The sequence below is a fragment of the Psittacula echo genome, assembly GCF_963264785.1.
Source record: "Psittacula echo genome assembly, chromosome: 5".
NCBI lineage: Eukaryota > Metazoa > Chordata > Aves > Psittaciformes > Psittacidae > Psittacula > Psittacula echo.
This window is the reverse complement of record NC_137739.1, coordinates 64,657,023-64,678,116: the sequence shown is the minus strand read 5'-3', so window position 1 is coordinate 64,678,116 and position 21,094 is coordinate 64,657,023. Positions and strand designations below refer to the sequence as shown.

The 21,094-nt window shown below is 38.5% G+C and overlaps 1 protein-coding gene across 3 annotated transcripts; it reads right to left on the bottom strand.

Annotated features, from left to right (window-relative positions):
* Positions 1–171: 171 nt before the first annotated feature.
* CCNK (cyclin K) lies at positions 172–20,913 on the bottom strand. Of its 3 annotated transcripts, none has more exons than XM_080620190.1 (11): positions 20,769–20,913; positions 18,976–19,242; positions 17,851–17,932; positions 17,146–17,277; positions 16,245–16,350; positions 16,055–16,112; positions 13,997–14,166; positions 12,208–12,485; positions 7,112–7,145; positions 5,790–5,861; positions 172–3,608 (listed from the first exon to the last, which is right to left on the bottom strand). In XM_080620190.1, exons 2-11 carry the CDS (start codon positions 19,170–19,172, stop codon positions 2,986–2,988), a joined length of 1,752 nt encoding a protein of 583 aa, XP_080476316.1. In that variant the 5' UTR covers positions 19,173–19,242; positions 20,769–20,913; the 3' UTR covers positions 172–2,985. The 3 variants fall into 3 exon arrangements, with proteins under 3 accessions (XP_080476316.1, XP_080476317.1, XP_080476318.1); XM_080620191.1 differs by lacking the exon at positions 20,769–20,913 and adding an exon at positions 20,509–20,732; XM_080620192.1 differs by lacking the exon at positions 20,769–20,913 and having other exon boundaries at positions 17,851–18,211; positions 18,831–19,110.
* Positions 20,914–21,094: the final 181 nt, after the last annotated feature.

The window sequence follows — 21,094 nt, the reverse complement described above, 5'->3', positions numbered from 1 at the left end:
TAACAAGGAGCACTGATACAATGCCAAGGAGCCCTTGCTGCAAGTTATGAAAGGTAATTGGTCCCATGGTATACAATAAAATAGCTGCCTGGGTGAAGAATTTGCAGTGTCAGAGCTGGAATCTGTAACCACTAAAAAATAAGAGAAGGAATACAATCAAAATACACAGTATCCAGTAAGAGTAAGCATCACTTCATTATTCATTTCAGAAACAAAAATGTTAACAGTCGAGTAGGTTATTTTTTAAAAAGCAAGAACCATCCTCCAAAACACAGACACATACTCTCACTTGTACATTTACCTGTAGCTTATTTCTTACTCAGTATGAAATAAGCTCTAAGTCAGCAAACACTGAGTTAGCTAACTCTTAAGTGTAGTAATATTTACATCCTGTGGAGTCAGGAAAAATCCATTCTAGAGTCTGTCTCCTTTAAAATATAGCATCTCTGGAGGATTGTGGATTTCCTCCTCTTTGCCTTGTGTTCTGACCACCAGTTTCTAGTCACTATTGATTACTTGTCTTCCTCCTGTACAATTTATACCTTAAGATTGTCGTACCAGAAAAGGTGATGTAAAGCAGAGACATCATTCTTCCTTAACATCTAATATTGAACAGAGGGTTACTTTAATCTGTCTGCTTGAAAGCCCATTCTAATTTTGGTGGCATCTAATCGCTGGATTAAGTGGAGAATTTAAGCATATGGGGAACAAGGTTAATTTATGTCAGTGAATTTTAACTAAAGCAATGCAAATGTTGCCAGCACTTGTAGCGAGTTAGTTGTGTTGATGAGATGCTTGCTGTTTTAGGAGTGTGTTACACTAGCAGGTCCTCTGAACAAGACAAGAGCTGTATTACTAATCCGATTACTAGTCTCTCCAGCTATGTAATACTCAAATATTCCCTGCTATCAAATCTCTCTCAAAATTCTATTCAATGACTTCAAGCAAAGCTTGTTTTATTCCACCTGCAGATCTCATCTCCAAAGGAAAGACTGCTGCAATTGAGGTCCATTAGTGCTGCAAATCCTGAAGAGCCACCTTACAGGGTAGCCAGTAGTTCAGCTGAACAACCTTTACACTCTTATGGTAGATTCACTTTTTTTAAGATTCTCTTTGGCAGCATAAATCTTCAGTGTAAAAAGTGTGTCACTGATATTGCAGAAGAACAAACTGTACGTTGGGATGTTCTTGTCTGGGGGCTTTCAGAATTGCTACTCTTCATAATTAGCTCCATTTGACCTGTAAAGTGTCTTCCTTGGATAAAATGACGCTCAATGACTTTACAGAATGAGTTGGGTGCTGAATTTTCAGTTGTCTAAAAAGATGGGGTTTATGCATATTTAGATGCATTCACCTATGTGCTAAGTTTTCTGTGAAAGCTATCTGAGGAGCTTTATGTATTCAGTTGGAGGGAAGCATCCCTTGAAATAGTGGCCATTAATTTGATGCATTTTGAGCAATAGTCCAAGTTCACTTCCTCAAGATTGAAGCCCTGGATTCTGCAATCCTCTGACAAAGAAAGCATCTATTGTTTACACATGGACATTGCTTACTTAAGGAAAGTAAACTCACATCCTTGACTTTTGTTGGAGTGGCTGAAGTAAGCAGCATTTCCCTAACAGTTTTGGAAATGCTGTGGTGTAACTAGCTTCAGCTGGCTCTCTGCACCTTGAGAAGACTGCTGAGCACAACCTTGTTTGAGAATGGCACATTTTTTATCCAAATACTAGATATAAAAAGAAATCAGTGTTAAAGTGACCTTTTATCTTTCTAAAAACTGTGGGGGAAGAGTACTACTGATCTTCAAAGTGCATGACTGTAAAGTGATAAAATTGTATATTTTTCATAATGTGGGGAAAGTCTATTTGTGCTGCTTTAGAAATCAGTTTTAAAGTTTGATTTCTGTTAAAACCTGTGATCTTAGAGCCCTGCTCTATTTTCTGCATATGATTTACAAAGAACTGGAAAAGTCAGCACCTGCTGTTGTGTATATAGCAAAATTCTTTAGACCTTAGCACACGTTTTTACCTGTTATTGAACCACTCTGGCTTTTTGGGGGCGGGAAAGTAATAGTACAGATTTTTTTAATAATGTGTGTAAAACATTCATTTGAAATATTTTAGTAAAAATGAAGTAAGAGATTGATTGTGATAGTGTATACTTCTAGTTGAATAAAATAAAATACATCCTTTTTAAATAAACTGATGAATTTGGGAGACCCCTGCTGAAATACCTTGCAATAAGTACCACAGTTATGAATTCTGAACTAATAGGAAAAACCTGGAAATCCACTAAATGCAGAACCAATTTTATTTGAGTAAATGTGAGCAAGGTAGTCCCATTTATAACCAGGATGTTCATCACAGTAGGCTGTTACATTCAGACTTTCACACTTACAAAATATATATATTATGTACAGGAATTTGCAAATAGGTGTAAACATACAATACTTTAAGATACCAGTACATTCCAAACCAAAAATATCAGCAAGGCCAACACCTCAAAGTGATTCCAGTCAGCTAGCACTCAGAATCTCTCTTAAATACAGTAGCTTTTATGCATGACATTGTGTTGTTTTAATTGCTAAATACAAAAGTTTCTTATTACATATCAAATTTCATGGTATCTGGCTATTTTGATAGGCAAAAATAGGCACTGATTTCTAGAAGGAAATTTTCTTCTTGCCGATACAATTGAGCCAATATGGCTGGTTTTGCTAGTACAAAGTAATCCAGTGCTGGAATAACTCAAGACAATTTAAACTCAAGTCAAATGTATAAAGTTAGGATACTGCAAAGCTGATTAAAATCTAGAAGCCTATATAACTCACCATAAACAATACTGCAAACAGATCAGCTAAATTTTCATTTCACCTCCTCATTTCTTCATCTAAATTATACAAATTACTCTCCTCTTCAGCTTTACAATGTAGGTTTTGGCTAGCTACTCCTGCCTAGAAACAGATATCGTGCAAATTACCTCATGCTATCTCATCCATGTAGCACGTCCAAGTCCTGCTACAGGTGGCATACCAGGTGGTGGAATTGGAGGTGGTACAGGTGGCTGTCCACCTGGGGGAACAGTAGGTGGGGGGTAACTGGCTGGTGGCATTCCCAGCCCTGGAGGTGGATGAGGTGGTACTGCATGAGTTGGAGGCAGTCTTGGAGGTGGGAAATTAGGGTTGTATGTGGGTGGAGGAGGATATCCTGGAGTAGGAGGTGGAATATTGGGCGGGGGGAAAGAAGTAGGGGGTGGAGGTGGAACTGGTGGTGGAGGGTTGGGAGGATAGACATGAGGATGATACGGTAGATGAGCTGGTGGTCCATAGGCTGGTGGTAAACCTCCGTAAGCTGGTCCTTCTGTTTTCATCATTGACTGAAGACTCTGATAACCCTCCCCTGACATATAGGAATTTGTAGTAGACATCCCTGTAATGTAACTGGTGGGGGGTGGCGGTGGGGGACGATGTGGCAGAGGTGGAGGTTGATGTACTGGGGCAGGATGAGCAGGAGGAGGAATCTGGACCTTTGGCATATCTACTGAGTCCACAGTAGTAGATTGCTCTCCTTCTCCCATTGAAACTGCAGTTGTCAAAGGAGGCTTGCGCTCTGGAAAAGAAAATTTCATTCATTTTTTTGAAGGACAGTGGTAATAACAGCTCCTGAATACTTTATATTTTTCTTTCAGTTAACATATCAAAAAAGGACTCAATTCTCCAAGTCTTTGAAAGCCATGTGATATTCAGTCAGCCCTTCTTATGCCACCAGAAAATAATTAAGCTGCCTAACACAGATCCAAGGTCACCTTTTCCCATTCTAAAACTTAAATACATCTTCCTTTCTTACTACTATTTTCTTACAATTTAAATATTGTTCTGCAGCCAGCAGAAAGCAGACTGGATGGACAGAATCACAACTAACAGATTCAGAAGTCATGGGACCCAAGAAATCAAAAATTTTTTGATCATGCTTCAATCTTCTTTAGCCCAGAAGGACTCCTTTCTTCCTCTTTTATACTCCAGAAGGTGGTCTGGGATTACCCTCTGCACTTCACTTGCCTCCCACGTTTGGAAATCATTTGAGAATACAGTCCAAAGTCTGAAGACTTTAACACTTGGTTCTAAACCTGTTTATAAAATGAAAACTGGAGGGTAAGTAAGAAAGAGCAACAGGTTGCCTGGGGCATGAAATCTTATCAGCTTTGTTCCACTGATTTCAGGGAACTCCTTACCTGACAGTCTAGGGAAGTTCATAAAAAGGTCAGAAATTTACAGAACTATACTTGGCCATTTCTGGGAAGAACATGCTTTAAGCTGTCTTCTCTTTAAATAAAAATCCAAGTTATTTTTTTTCCTCTTGATGCAGACATTATAAAGTAAGGAATACCACAATGAGAAGACTGACCTAATAGCAAGATCTCTCTATGGTCATACAATCAGTATTAAAATGCCCAACAAAACAAGAGTTTTGGGACATCTTGACATCCACCTTGCTTTGTATATATAAAAATCCAAGACACTCTTCAGTAAGAAAAGTTATTTAGAAGCAGATGTAGGGCAGTAATTTCCAGTGACATACAACAACTAAATTGACAGTGCTAAACGGAATTTGAGAAATCCACCTTCTAGAACTTCTGTTCATTTGGTCAATAAGCATTCTTGATTTTTACCTGATTTTTCCTCAGAGCCCCAAAAAACAACCAGTTGGCCTCTAAAGACTGTTCTTAAAATATTTCAATGCTTATACAATGACTTGCTTGTATAAATTCTAAGAGGGAAATTTTAGATAACATGGGAAAAAAATTCGTTACCTGCCTGCATAGGATTTACCTTATCTAAGCAGTCCTAAGTTTAACAGCAAAATTGTCCCCTGGGACAACTACATAATTAGATCATGCAAGGTGGGTATGCTGCCTGTGGTACCTATGATTTCAATCACTTCTAGTTCCCAAATTATAGCAGGCAGTAATTTCCCCATTTGCTTATTTTCAGAATAATTCTGGATGCGAGACATGCACTCAAGATTTAACAACTGAAGGAATAATGAACACTGTATTTAGAAGAACCCCTTCATTCTTAATTTGATTTTAACAAACAGGAAAAATGGTCTTACTGTATTTCAAGAGCACCTATTCTCTCTTGTAGTTCCCTACTAGAAGCTGTCATCTTACAGTTACATTATGGAACACACTTTATAAAATATTTATGTCATATTTAAGGGTCACTGGAAGGACAGCTAATGCATCAAGTCACTGGAAACACATTTTTATAACAGTACAATTCATTTTGCAAACACAGGACGTGTGCAATGTTAAAGTTCTCTTGTAGATACAAGCCCTCTTTTGGGAGACAGCAAAGAAAGCATCCCCCTTACTGTTCAGAAGTTACACACCTGCAGAACTTCTACACTAAGGATGTAACATGGAGGACTTCTGTAGGACAACTGGAAGCTACTTTAGTAATGTAATATGGCATCTGCCATCCTTTTGAGCACGTAAGTCCCTTTTTTGCCTGTGAGTGACAATTATAGTCTTCTAGGCCTTTAACAGTCACAACTCTGTTTTGCCTTTGTCCACCTAGTACAATCTTGTTTCCATCATAACTTCTTTGCTTCTGTATGGAAAAGCCTGTGCTACCAAGATCAAATTCCCTCTAGAGCTTACCTGTCTTTTACTTGCCAAGCTGATTAATCAAGTCAACAAGCCCTGCCCCCTCACTGTGACCATCATCTGAACAAAAAGCAAGGCAATTAACAGCAAGAGCAAATGTGTTTAAGAAAATGAAAGCTTACCTGGAGGTGGATGTGCAGGAGGTATTGGTGGATGTGAAGTTTCAATTTTAGGAATTTTAGATGGTGGTGCTTCTAAAAAACATTTGGAAGTTCCTAGTTGGGCACTGCTTTGCAATATTTTCCAAATTCCAACTCTGGTCTCATACTAATGATTATCATATTACACTATGCAAAAGTACAGTGGAAATCCTACATACTAGCTATGTTTAATAAAAGAAAACTAAAATAAAGACCTTTGTATAAATAAACTGGCATCAAGCATTACACAGAAGTCTTCTAAAGAATACACGCCTGTAAGTTCAAGCTGTGTATTTTCTAACTAGAGACAAGTTGTCCAATAACAGTAGATAAGTGAAGACAAGCATATGTACATTTTTCTAGCACAAAACTGTAACTTGTAAATAGTTAAAACAAATTTAAGAAAATGTTGAATTATTCTCTGCTAGAGGAACATGTGTCTAGAAATAAAACAAAACTGCAATTGCACAGGAGAGAGAAGAGACAGCTCTCTGGACAGCTATCTGCAGAGCCGGAGAGGGGGAAGTGCCAGACTTAGTTAAGGAAAGGTTACAGAATCCCATCCTAGCTATCCCAAAATACATTTCTCCAGAAGAGCAAAATGAAGAAAAACCCCCAAACAAAAAGAACTAGGTGTGATCACTGCAGTGAAGCATTTCTTAATCTAGACTATTTATTGATACAAAATACTTTTCGCTGGCAGCCATGCCAACAACTAATTACAAAGGTCACTGACTACCAACAGACATATCATTAGTGCAGCTATTTAATGACATGGTACCTTCAATTGCTTCAAGGTCCTACCACTTGCTGAAGAGCTACTCCAAATGATGCACGGAGTTAGAATCATAGAATAGTTAGGGTTGGAAAGGACCTTGAGATCATCTAGTTCCAACCCCCCTGCCATGGGCAGGGAAACCTCACACTAAACCATGCCACCCAAGGCCTCATCCAACCTGGCCTTGAACACCGCCAGGAATGGAGCATTCACAACCTCCCTGGGTTATACACTGAGAATTAAGTAGGCTAGCAAGACTTCTACTGAATAGACTGTATTAAGTGGCTGCACTTGGGAAAAAGTTACACTCCACTTTTTCAAGTTTTGCACTTAAGAACATTTTAAGTTACAGTATATAGTTAAAGGAACATTTATAGTTACAGTATATGTTTAAAGACACATCATTAGGATCAAAATAGTTTCAAAACTACCAAGGCTGTAAGCAAGCAAACTAAGTGCACATCAGCAAATTACTTATTTCAGTTAAAACAGTAAAATGCAAGCAATATAGAATATCATCCTTTACCTTGTGTCTTTGTCTCTTCTTTTGGAGAAACAGCCTGTTACAAAAAAAAAAAAAAAAAAAAAAAAAAAAAGAGAAATAAGACCTTTGCAAAATACAAAGCATTTTAAAATGGCAGTAAGTGAGCAAAACAGGAAACAACTTGCAACCTGCTAGAAAGTAGTATTTGTATGGTTCTGACTAAAACAGACCCAGTTTCCTCCTCCCTTCCATAAAAGGAGGCAGGACAAACCCTTTATTTATTCATTCCTGTCTTTTTATTAGGAGGCTAATAATGTCCAGTCTCTTTAGACAGATGCAACACAAACACTGAACAAAGTCAAATCACATTGGGAAAGCCCAGCTTAACTGACAGAATGAATAAGACTGGAAAAAAAAAAAAAAAGCAGGTATTTTAGATACAGCATTTTCCTGCTGTTTTCACTGTTGAGTATTGCATCTCATTTAACTTACTTATCATCCACTGCACATATGTCACGGTCCAGTACACTGCTCACTGAGCTGAAAGCAAGAGACTTGGACTCTGTTCCTGATTCTGCTTTGACCTGTCATTCAACCTTTGCCAAAATCTCTTCAGGCCTTTATGCTTTATTTACCAGGACAGGAGGGCAGTGAAAGCATTCCTCAGTGTAAAACATTTTGGAAGCCTTCAGATGGAAAGCACTGTATAAAAGCCAAATATTATGCTAGAAAATAAACTTTATGCACACTGAGCAAAACCCACAAAACCTCCTATCATCCTTCTAATCCCAAATTTTTGGTTGTTTTTTTTCTGTTGTTTTGTTGTAAAAAGTCTTTCCAGCTTACTTAGTCCAACTGAGATGGCTAGCGATGGTCTTCAAGAAAAGAAGAAAACCTCACTGAAATTTTAAGTACAATAAGCACAGTTATGAACATATTTAAAATTAATGATAAAAGGTGGCTGTGGTACATGGCTTCTCTGTCTTCTGAATGAAAGGGTTCTTTTTTTAGGGACTATTTACTTCCAGTGGCTTTACCTTCACAAACTGTTGCTCAGCCCCCATCACATTACTTTCCACAGCAAGAAGGAACGTGTATTTCAGTCCAACTTGAACAATGTTCCTTAATTCTGATGAGAGTTCTCAAGATTTTTGCTGTCCAATACAAAGGAACCCAAGGCCTGCTTGTGGCTACCTCATTCTTATATTCGTAGTCATTTCAATTAATCTCCAGCCACCTTCTTTCTGGCTGCTCTCTTGGTTTTCAAAGACAATCTTTACCTTCCCATTCCAAACATACATACTTTTCTTGATGACTCTCACGAACTCATCTATTGCCTTCATTTTGCTGGGTGGTCTTTTTTCAATTTTCTAGCACTAAATTACTTGCCTGTAAAACTGCATGCAAACATCAGATCTCCCTGCATGTTCAAATAGAAGCAAGTCTTCACTACTTATTGCAACATTCCCAAAAATCACTCATTCTGTGAAGTCAGTTAATTATTTCAAGAGGCAAGTAATTCCATTATTGTGCATTTCTTAACATGAAGCAGTGTTCAGAAAATAATGTCACTGAGGTACACTGCTAGAATGGAAGAAGCAACTGGAGCCAAGTATCTCATGTGACAGAAATCCACACATGAGTTTAAACTGCATTCAAGCTAAAGGAAAAAAAGAATTAATCAAGGAGCAACAAAACCAAACCATATAAAAATTAAGTCACTTCTCTAATAATAGCAGCTGCCAAAAGAGATGAAGGTTTTTTTGGTCTTTCCACTGCACTGTACTGCTCCAGCCATCACATCCCAGGGTCAACATTATTATTAGCATGCTGATTGTTATTTAATTATCTAAATCCATACCTCAGTAGAGGTGTTCTTTTAGTGCTGTTTCCATAAGCATTGAAATTGTTCCCACTAACAGCTTGTAGTTTAACCAAACTAAATACCCTATTTACATCTAATGATTCACCAGTATGTTTTTAGTGAAGACAACTGAACATTAAAGTGCTCCTCACTACTAGAGATGTAAAGGATCTGCAGATACTTTAGACATTTGGTATAAGCCTGTAAGTCATGGGCCAATGCCTCAGCTAGTTGAAAGTATCATGGCTCAGTAGAAGGTAAAGGAGTTATATCAGTTCTTGTAAACAGATAATACAGCCTCCAGGAACAAAGTGTATTTATGTTCTGTACAAACCAAAGGAGAAGTCACACAAAGCCCTACTTAGAGAAGGCAAAAATTTTAAGTAAGGCTTATGGTGTATCTAACTGAAGAACATTTTAGAGGCACCAAGTAAATCTTTCAAACACTACACATCTTGTTCCCCTAGACCGCTTTCTGAAGAACGAACAATTTCAGACCGTCACATTTGCTTTTCTCAAATTCATGCTGTCTGTGCTGCTCTGCTACAAAAGTGCTACTGAGTCACCCTTTGCTTTGTATCTGTTCTGGATGCCTATTATGTACCATGACTTACACCTTTTTATCTGGACTATTCACTTCCACTGGTACAGGTTTCCCAGAAAAGTTGTGACTGCCCAAACCCTGGAAGTGTTCCAGGCCAGCCTGGATGGGGCTTTGGGCAACCTGGCCTGTGGCAGGGAGTTGAAACTACATTTTAACATCCCTTCCAACTGAAACCATTCATGATTCAATGATGTTCCAGGCGTTTTTTCTGTGGGGGGAGGGGGAAGAGTGGGTGGGGTAAGGAAGATAAGTTCTTGCCCAGCAGATCTAACAACCCATGCAAGCAGAATTTATGCCAATGGTAGAAGTATGAAAAGAAATACTAACTACAAAAAGCTCTCCCAATTTTCAAGCTAATTAACAAATATTATCAGCTTTCTATCCTAAACAACTCTGAAGTTCAGTGCAAGAATTATACATTTCAGTACAGATTTTTCCCTCTGGTAGTAGGGTATGTTCTGCAATTACAAGAGACCAAGGTTTTACAGCACCTACTTTCTTCTCTTTTTTGGGGAGGCTGCTATCAGAAAGGTGCTGCACTCATCCAGTTTTATCTCATTCTACCTTTTGTTGCTTCTTACTGTTTTTGTGGGTTGTTTTTTCTGTTGTTATTCTGGTTTGGTTTTGGTTTTTCCTTGATGTCTGTTCTCTAATTTGTGCATGCATTAATTACAAATTAGACAAAAAGGTGCAAAAGCTACACAAAATTTACTTTCTAAATGGACCTGGTCCAAAGGTTTTACTTCTCAAAACACTCTTCTTGCTAAGTACACATGAGAAAATTCGGGTAACACCTTAGCCCCTATTTTGTTTGGATTTTTTTTGTTTCCATTTTTTTGGTTGTGGGTTGTTTTTTTTTGTTGTTGCTTGCTTTTGCTCTGTTTTTTTTTTTTTTAATATAACGTAAAAGTGAAAAAAAACCCTCACCAAACAAACAAAAAGTGCAGATTAAAGATCAAAAGCTGCAGTTGAATTTGATTACAGTAGCAAAACACTCTGAGTACTTGTGATATTATCCAACTGCTAACTTACCTTCTTATTTTCAATGATGAGGTGACAGAATCATAGAATAGTAAGGGTTGGAAAGGACCTTAAGATCGTTTAGTTCCAAACCCCCTGCCATGGGCAGGGACACCCCACACTAAACCATGTCACCCAAGGCCTCATCCAACCTGACCTTGAACACCTCCAGGGATGGAGCATTCACAACCTCCCTGGGCAACCCATTCCAATGCCTCACCACCCTCACAGTAAAGAATTCCTTCCGCATATCCAATCTAAACTTCCCCTGTTTAAGTTTGAACCCATTACCCCTTGTCCTGTCACTACAGCCCCTAATGAATAGTCCCTCTGCAGCATCCCTATAGCCCCCCTTCAGATACTGGAAGGCTGCTATGAGGTCTCCACACAGCCTTCTCTTCTCCAGGCTGAACAGCCCCAACTTTCTCAGCCTATCTTCATACAGGAGGTGCTCCAGCCCCTGATCATCCTCGTGGCCCTCCTCTGAACTTGTTCCAACAGTTCCATGTCCTTTTTCTGTTGAGGACACCAGAACTGCACACAATACTCCAAGTGAGGTCTCACGAGAGCAGAATAGAGGGGCAGGATCACCTCCTTGGACCTGCTGGTCACACTCCTTTTGACGCAGCCCAGGATACAGTTGGCTTTCTGGGCTGCGAGTGCACACTGCCAGCTCATGTTCATTTTCTCATCAACCAACACCCCCAAGTCCTTCTCCTCAGGGCTGCTCTGAATCTCTTCTCTGCCCAACCTGCAGCTGTGCCTGGATTGCTTCAACCCAGGTGTACTTGGCTTTGTTAAACTTCATAAAGTTGGCATCAGCCCACCTCACAAGTGTGTCAACGTCCCTCTGGATGGCATTCTTTCCCTCCAGCGTATCCGAACCACACAGTTTGGTTTTATCAGCAAACTTGCTGAGGGCGCACTCAATCCCACTGTCCTTATCAGCGACAAAGATGTTGAACAAGACCGGTCCCAACACTGATCCCTGAGGGACACCACTTGTTACTGGCCTCCAGCCGGACATTGAGCCATTGACTACAACTCTTTGCATTAGGCCATCCAGCCAGTTCTTACTGACAATACAGACAAAGTGAGACTTTAATGCATGACACATTTATAGGCTTCTACTGTTATTAGCTTATTTTGAAAGACTTTAAGAATTTTAAAATTTTGACGTACTTTCAGAAGTCACCATTCTATGTAAGAGAATTGTAACCAAAGACCAAAGTCAAATAACGCCTTCATCAGCATTATGCACATCTACATTCAGGTATGGCACAAGAGACCTTCCCTAAATCAAGCCTGCTTAATAGCAGAAACAACAGAGCTTGATAGTACAGAACCACAAATAATTAGAATCTTAATAGGTCATGCGGACTTAAAAAGTCTCACCACTAGTTTTGCCTCAAGTGGTATATAAACGCGGTATGCCAAAACTAACATACTTGCCATATAACCGGTGAACAGTTTACCATCTATGCTAACATACCTTGCCATATAACCAATGGAAGTCTACCATACCAAATTAATTACCAGGCTTGTTTTTAAAGCAAATGCAAGTCTGCTGCACACTGCAGGCTTCAAATCAAATGAATGTCGGATCAGCTTGAAAATAAAATGCAAGTTAAAATTCAAAGTTAAACTTACTGCCGGTCTTTTAATCTGTCTAGGAGGACTTGACTGGGGAGAGGGCTTTTTAGATTGCTGTGCTTGTGTTTGCTGCTGCTGCTGCTGCGCTGACTGTTGCGACTCTTTTTGCTGCTGAGTCTGTGATTGCTCTGAACCCTGAGACTGCTGTGACTGCTGTACCGTAGGTGTCTGGGGTGTAGATTGAAGAGATGGTGGCTGCTGCAACTGGTGAGGCGTATGATGGGGCATTTGCTGTTTTCCCTGTGAGTACAGATCCAGGATCTGATGACAGATGTCTTAAAACAAAAAAAAAATTCCAAAATATTATACTCCCATAATATACAAGTGTACATTTAATATACAATTATAAACTCAGCTTAACTCTTTTAAAACAGCCTATTTTTCAATTTATATTTGCATTTCAGAGTTTCCTCTGCGTATGCTGAACAACATATAGGTGTAGATGCACATCTTCCAGAAGAAGAACGAAGTGTCTTGGTATTAATACACCACATTATTACTGTGCACTTGGACAGCCAAGTAACCGTGTAACAACAGGGTTGTAATACAGTAAGAAAGTGAGGGAAAGAAGATTATAAGTTAAAACTTACATGTCCAGTTAGGCCAGTCAAAACAGTTTTAGAAAACTAAGTAAAGAGCTAGTACCAAAATCTTCCAACACATTAGCAGCTCAAGGCTGTAAGAAATGTGTAGGACCAACTGATAACCAGGTGCAAGAGCAGCACTCAAGGAAAAGAAAACCTTTCTAGGAAAGCTAAATGAGTTCTTTTCAAGAGCATTCACTGATGCAGTAGCAGAAACTTGAGAAATGCCCATTCTACAACCTTCTTTGATGAGGATTCAACAAAGGATCTATCTGAAACTGAAGGAACTCTGAAAAAAAGCCATAATAAAAACACAGCAAATAACCATCTAAATCATCAGAACTGTAGGATATTCACCTAAAAGTTTTAAGAACAACACATAGTATTCCACTTAAAAAATTTTTAGAACCCAATGCCAGACTATGATAAACATAAGTTTTTAAAGGCTTCTAAAGCAATTTATAGAACTAGAAGTATGCTTTGCCTGACATTTATACCAGCTAAGACAGTAAAAATTCTAATGAAGACAAATCAGTGACCACATAACCACTATTTAATTAACGAGAGTCAAGAAAGGTCTAGGTTTATTTTATTAACTTCCTGGGGCTCTCTCCTTCAAAAGTACAAGCAGCAGGTAAATGTAAGCAACACATACACACAAATGAAATATTATCAAGATATCTGTATTGATGACAAAGATTCGTAATTCATTCCATCAGAATTCACTCCCATAATCTGTTCCTCAGTCGTGGTACACCATTAAAAACAACCAAAAAACAACCTAGCACAATTCAGTTGAAGAGGTCAACCACCAATGAGAAAACCACTGGAAATCAGGCTCCATTAGTTCTAGTGTTCATCAGACTCCTTATTTTAAATGGGGAAAAGGGAATAATTAAAAAAATAGAAAACACACACCATGACAATTTTGCAGCTAATTAGCTGTGTTATAAACTAAATAAATCATAAAGGAAATACTGACCAAAAGACTTGTCATGATAACCAAGTGTGCCTCCAGACTAAGTCAGTCTAATTAGTTTAATTTAAACCTTGTTTAAGGCATAGCACATGTGACCTGAGTTATATAGTCTACACATGATTATTTTGACTAAATAGATGGAAAGCAGTTTGCATTTACTTATGACCTAGATCACACAGTTAAAGGAAATACTCCTCCATCTGTGGCAAATGTTTTTTCATACCTTCCAGAACATCAACAGGAACATCTTGGACAAATTGCTCCCACCATCGTCTGTACATTGGTTTTGATGTCCATTCCTGTATTTCAAACTTACACAAACGGCCTGCTAAGTACATAACTGCAACAGCTATGATCTCAGGTTCCCACTGCAGTGACAGTGTAGTACAGAGACTGGAATAAAAATAAATAAAAATAGATAATAGTAGTAATAAATAATCCCCACAACCATGAAGATCTCTGTTGCAGTACAACACTTCAATGTACAACAGCTATAATTAACATGGTATAAAATCCCACAACACTTTAACATCTGAGACAATTAAAATCAAGATCCTTGTTAAACTGAAGAGTTTACGTAACTGTTTCTGCACTACTGCTATAATGAAACAAGGTAATTTTACACAGGTAATTCAGAGGACATATGTCTATACAACCAAAGCACCACTTAGGAACATCAAGTTTAGAGTTGAAAAGTAGAAAACATAAAACTATATGACTGTGGAAGAAGAAGGAAAAGACAGCATTATATTCCAAGTAGGGACAGCTACTTTCCACTGATTCTCAACTGTACTGTTAACTAAATATACTGTTCATGTTTATTGCTACACAAGTGTGCTGTCACTGCATTACACTGGTTAGGGAATGATGGGCACATTTGGATTTTGGAGTTTCCCAATGGTTTGCTATAAAATGTAAACAAATACTACCCATCCCCCTCTCCCCTGAACAGCCAACATGAACTTGTAAAGCATAATTCAAGTTTTTAGATCAAGCTGTAAAAACTGTAAAAGGTTCTCTCTTGAATAGCTTCTGATAAAGCTAATGTTAAGATAACTGATATTATTGACATTAAGTTCCTGTCATAATCAAAGTTACTGTTTCCCAATATTAATTTTAAATTACAAGATCAGGTTTTCTCTTTTTTGTTTTCCTTTAACTTTTCCTCCATAGACTCTGTAACAATCTGTTTAAAAACTTTTAGCTCCAGCTAGCCAGCTAAGCCTTTATTATGTCCTTAAAGTTCTTCCTGACAGACTCAGCAGTGACAGTCAAACCATATTTTTTGTTCCACCTGTAAGATCAACACCTGAAAGACTGACAGCAGCTGAAGTGAACATCTCTTGACATCCAATACATTAAACAACCTTTGGCTCAAATTAATTTGGAGATTTTAGGTGGTATCTACAGAAAGTGGACCACACTGGGGTACTACAAATTAGGCATGTAAATAAAAAAATGCATGTATTTTTTTATGGTGTTCTACTGCTGTAGGTGTGACTGAAAGCAGTCTGTTTAGCATTCCTGGATAGTCAGGCCACTTACACATTTTTTTCAGGTTTTGTACAGAAATTAAAAATTACATTTAGCCATCCTTGCTGAATTAACTTGCCCAGCTTTGCAGAATCCTCTTCAACAAGGCTACAGTGTACTGAGTTGTTTTGTGCAGTTTTTTGGTTTAGATTTGGGTTTTCTGGGGTGAGCTATTTTTTTTCAGTGCCACACTACACACGAAAAGCGCTTCCACACACACTCCTGTTAAGTGATGTGATCCTTGTATTGCAAATCCAATATTCAAGAAATTGTAAATTTAGCACTAAAACCTGTATTCCTCCCCGAATTTAATGGCTGGTTTACTTCTACCAAAGCATTGCTTAAAAAAAAAAAAAAAAAAAAAAAAAAATTGACTGACACATGGAATTGGGAAGTGGCAACTTCTCCCAGGAAGTGCCATGTTTCTCAGACTGGGCAAAAAGTCAGCTTCTATCTTGAAGTTCTATAATTTTGTTTGGTTCTTTCAAACAGGAACCTTTTTTTTTAATGCAGCACTAAATCATTACCTCAAAACTGCAAAGGTCTTAATGGTGTACTTCTATACTTATCCTAGATTCCCCGCTCAATGGAACTATCATGGTAATGATGGAAGAAATACTGATGAACATGATCATGAAAACATGTAACAAGCAGAAAAGAAACATGTGTTAAAGAAATATCTAATCACAGACTAAAGTAAGCAACAGAAAGTGTTTCACTTTCAAAAGGTTTTGTAGGAGTGTCTTACCTGTCATTAACAAATGTCCATGCCATTTGAACCAGTTTTTGAATTTTATTTTTGTCTCCTGAAAAACAATCAGGAAAGTTACAAGAAATAAAATCAAGAAGATCAAACAGCACAGAATAGAGTATTCTTGCAGTGCTAATGTAAATTAAGTTCAGAAAATTAACAACAGGTATTACTTGCTCACTTTTACCTTTGAGTTGTTTGGCATACTTGAGAAGAAATTGGTATGGATGTTCCACTTGCAAATCAAACTTTATTGTTTGTAATAAGATTCTTTCAAGGACCATCACTTCTTCCTAGAGAATGTTACAAGGTAACCACAATATTATTCCTTCTTTTACTCGCATAAAGTACCAGCACGAATACTTTATGCTGCTATAAAGCATGACTACACACATCTCCAGGTAAATATGCTCGTCTGCTTTTGCTTGATTAGGGTTTGCCTCTGAGAGGAACAGAAATCTCTCTAACTTTAAACATTATTGTAAACTCAGATACTTTTCCTTCGCATTAATTGGAGTCAGGAGAGGAGATATGGTGTTTACGATTGTTTTCCTCCATGGAGGAAAGAACCAAACCAGACACAGCATGAAAATGCCAAATAAACAAAATTACAACAAAATGGTAAGCTGTCACAACATCCCTCTCCTGAGCTGCAGATCCTTCTGCTACTTATAATAAGCAAATTTTGAGAGAAACAGTTTTGCTAAGTCAAATACTCTAAACAGGAAACTTCAATACTTTTGAGATTTAGTTCTTTGACTTAAGATTTGCTATTACTTCCTAAAATGAAACTAAGACTGTCAAATATGATTTACATCTTGATGACACTTCTAGCTCTAACCAGAATTACTGAAATTTACTTTAATTTGCAAAATAACATCAGAATTGACATGAAATCAAATGTAAACTTTTTATACAATTATCCCAGTAGGCTCTCAAAGCCTATCACATTACCCAAAAGAGTCATAAATGCATGCTGAAAGTATAGCTAAAATTAGAACAACTGAAAATCGGCCAGTGCTCTTAGGAATGTATGTCACTTTGCCTGAGCAATAGGATGAAATCAATTTCAACATCAGTGTTTTTACCTTTGGGTCATCTCCAAACTGTCCAAACTGTACATCATTTAGCAAGCTACGAGCTGTTTTAATTATATCTTTACATTTCTTAGGTGTTTCTTCAACTTTTCCTGCTAGGAAGAGACAGCAGGCTCCTGTCACCTAAAAAACAAAGTGCTTTCAAAAAGTTATCTGCATGTAGGTATACAATACAGTCTAACACTGTAAGAGCACTGTCAGTTTCCATTAACAGTTGTGTGAAAGTTTGCAAGGACTTAGCGAGCATATTAATTTCTAATCTTATTATGATGTTAATTTAAACCTTTACTTTCTCAAAGGAAAAACTACAGAATTTGGAGGACTGTCTGTTTTATACAACTTTATTTCAAGATCAGACACGCAAAGCAGAATTTGACCTGGGCTATCAAGGAGTCTTAAGATACTATTGCACTTCTTTTTTTTCTTTTAGCCAATACAGGAGCACCAGCACTATAGCTGTTACTTCTTCTAAAGAACAGTATCTTCAAACATAACTGCAGGGTGTTTCTAAGCCTGAATAGAAATGTACAGACAAACAAGAACAGTGTATTTTAAGCTCTTATGATTAAAAGATAAAATGCTTATTTTTCATCGAGAATGGTGGCCAGCAGTAGTACCCAAGTGACTTAGCACCATTTCAATAGTGCGTCCCCAGTGCAATCACTGTAAAAGTTCATCAATACTGTAAATACTTACATATCTTGGGAATTGTTTGAAGGAATGAAACATATAAAACCGATGGAAATAAATTATTCCGGTTGCTAGAGTATCATAATGTCTGTGGTGCAGTATAAGGACTTTCAAACATAAAACAAATTTAAAACCAAACATGCACAGAGGAAAATATATATTCTGCTTTATCACGTACCTCATGTTCAGTGACCAGCTAGAAAACAACACAAATAAAACAGGAGCTTTAGTGGAAAAAGTGCCACAAGCCCCCTTATGGTTCTGTAAATATTATGATTCAGCCCAGAAGCATTTACTGGAAATGTGCAAAGTCATAATCACATTTATAAGAAGATCCATACAAGGTGATCCTGATGTTAAATCACACCTGCTTCAAAGAAGATCAAAACCCACAATAAGTACATGAAAGAACAGAACAATTATCATTTCACATTAAAATGCTGGTGTGGAGAAAGGTTACTAACTATTCACACCTACAAACGGAAATAAACTCTGAACATACTCCCTACTCTTTAACGAGAGTAAAATTTCACCTTCATCAGGTTTTATTAAACAAACAACTGAGGGGATTAAAAGAAGCATATGATTATAATAGGAAGCAAGAAGTTTAAGTGGCAGTCTATGAGAGAATGGAATTTACTAATATATACAAAGTTGTAAATCCCAATCTAAAAAAACCCACAAACCCAAAACCAAACAAAAAGCAACAAACAAACAAAAAAACAGCAAGAGCGGGGAGGTAGAGGTTATAAGCCTCAGAGGCAAAATACTGAATTGCAATATCCAACATAGGAAATTGAATGCTAAATGCAAGATTTGACAAGTTACATAGATTCATGTACTAAAAGACTGAGTTTCACAACTGCCAAAAGTTATCTTTAATTGACAATTCTGTATCACCTTACTTCTCTGTTGCCAAAATGTTTCAGCTGAAATGTTGTTTATCCAATGTATAAAAAATGATAAAAACTGCAGGAACACATTACCTCAAAAGTAAACTCAAGGAGATTTTTGGTTAATGATTAAGAAATATTTGAACAGCTAACTGAGCACACAACATTTCCTGTAGATTCATTCAGAAAGTCCCCATTCATAAAGACATTTCACAGTAACATGAGTTTAAAAGGATACAGCCCTAAACGTGTTCCCACATCGAATATGAATCTGGCCCCTTCCCTGCGGTATCGTGCCTCAGTAGCTGGATCAAGCCCTTCTAGCTGTGATGGTGTATGTGCCAAATCTTTCTTATCCCAGTACCAACATGGCTTTGTATGGTCCAGGTTTGCCAAGTTTACAGAAGGGCTGGAATTTTCTTTATTCTCCTTCATTTATTAAAACAGAATTGTTCTTGCTTTTTAAGTTTTCAAAAAGGAAGTCTTCAGATAGTCGCTTCAGAACCTTTAAGACAAAAGGAACTCTTAAAAAACTAGAGGATTCCCCCCACCCCCGCCTGCTCAAAGATGAGTAAAGAGGAAGGTGTGTTTAGCCTTGCCCATTAGAAGGGACATTTTCTACACTCAAAGACAAATAATACTTAACCTTGCTCTTATCCTCCCCATAATTACCACAAAGTCACCTCAAAGAAACAGACACAGGTAATCTTTGTTATTACCTGTTTAATAAAGAAACTTCAAGAATGCATTATCAGCTCTATGAGTTAGTTCTCAGTAGAACAACTTTTACCTATTTTGTCCATAAAATAAGGAAAAACAATTCAGTGATGGCAGCAGCAAGATTTTAAAAGTTGGGAGGGATATCAACTCACTATTTGTAACTTTACCAGCACTTTGTGTATGTATATTCAATGTATGTACATCATCAAGCTCTACAGACAACTTTCTGATGTTCAGCCATACCTCAACTTACAGACAGAATGGAGACTGTCTCACTGCCTTTATTTCTTTCACACACAAGACTATTTTTAGAGTAATTCAATAACTTACAAATACTATGCTCAAATTACTCCAGTCACCTGCAAAGGTTCGCTTAACAAATAATGATTATGATGATTTAGATTAAGCAAAACTGTCAGAGGAAGACCCAAGCTTAAAACTCTTAAATTTAAACTGTTATAATTTTCCAGATGTTTTCCTTCTGAAAACGGAAGAAAGCTCACATGAACTGCCAGAAAAACGATGCCTGTGATCGGCATCTTGATCAACTTCATAAAGTTTCTGTTTTTCAGAAAAAAAAGAAACCGTCTTTGTTTCACGTTGGTTTTGGAAGACCCTTCACAACTGATGGTACCAGTCACAGACCAATCCAACCTTTACCACAAATAAGCAAATAACTATTTAAAACTATTTCAAGAAGCAACAAAAGAGCACCCTGCCACGACCACACGTTCTTACCGTATTTACCAAGAAAACGTTACTTTTTACAGCAGTTACGGTTCTTCTTCCTTACAAGCTATTTTGCTTCCTAAACTCTGAACAGTTTAAAACCCAATTAGTACTAAAATCGCCCGAAGCAACAACTACTATATGCTGAGAAAGTATTTTTGAATGCAAAACTAGAATAATCGAAAACACCCTAAAGGAACTAGCTCAAGCACCCCAACCCAAACCATAACGACCGACACGAGCGATGTAAGTCCTGCTTCTGCCTTTCCACGCACCCAACAGACGATCTCAGTAGCCTAATCCCGGGCTTTTTCCATCCTACCTCACACGAGCCAGCCGACTGAGAGCCCAGCCCTGTCCCCTACAGTTTCAGACCGCCTGGGTGTGCTCAGCGCCTCCCAGAGTCTGCTCGCCCGCCGCCGAGGCTGCCGGTGCCCGGGGAGGCGCCCGCTCGCTCTCTCCCGCCCCAGCCTCTCCGCTCCCTTCCTCAGGCCCCGGCTCCCGCCAGTGGGCGGCCGAGGAAGAGTCGGGAAGCCCCAGCCTCCGGCGCCCAGCGGCCCCACACGTGCACAGCGCACTTACAAGCCAGGCGCGGGGGAGGAGACCCCACCGGAGAGTGGAGCCTCTAACGACAGCGCAACCTCCGCGCCCTGCGCGCCGCCATCTTGGGAACCAGGCCAGGCCGCTCACAACGTCATCACGTCGGCGTCACATAGCGCGAGGATAGAGCCCGTGCTGCCTAATGGCCAATGAGAAGTGGTAACTCCTACCCCCCGGCCAATCCCGTCTCCTTTAGCCGCGGCTAAGGGCCAGAAGCGGGGGGGGTGACGTGCCCCCATAATCTTAAAGAAGGCCAATCAGAAAGCTGGCGGGGAGAAGATTGCAAGCGATAGAAGCCAATAGGAACC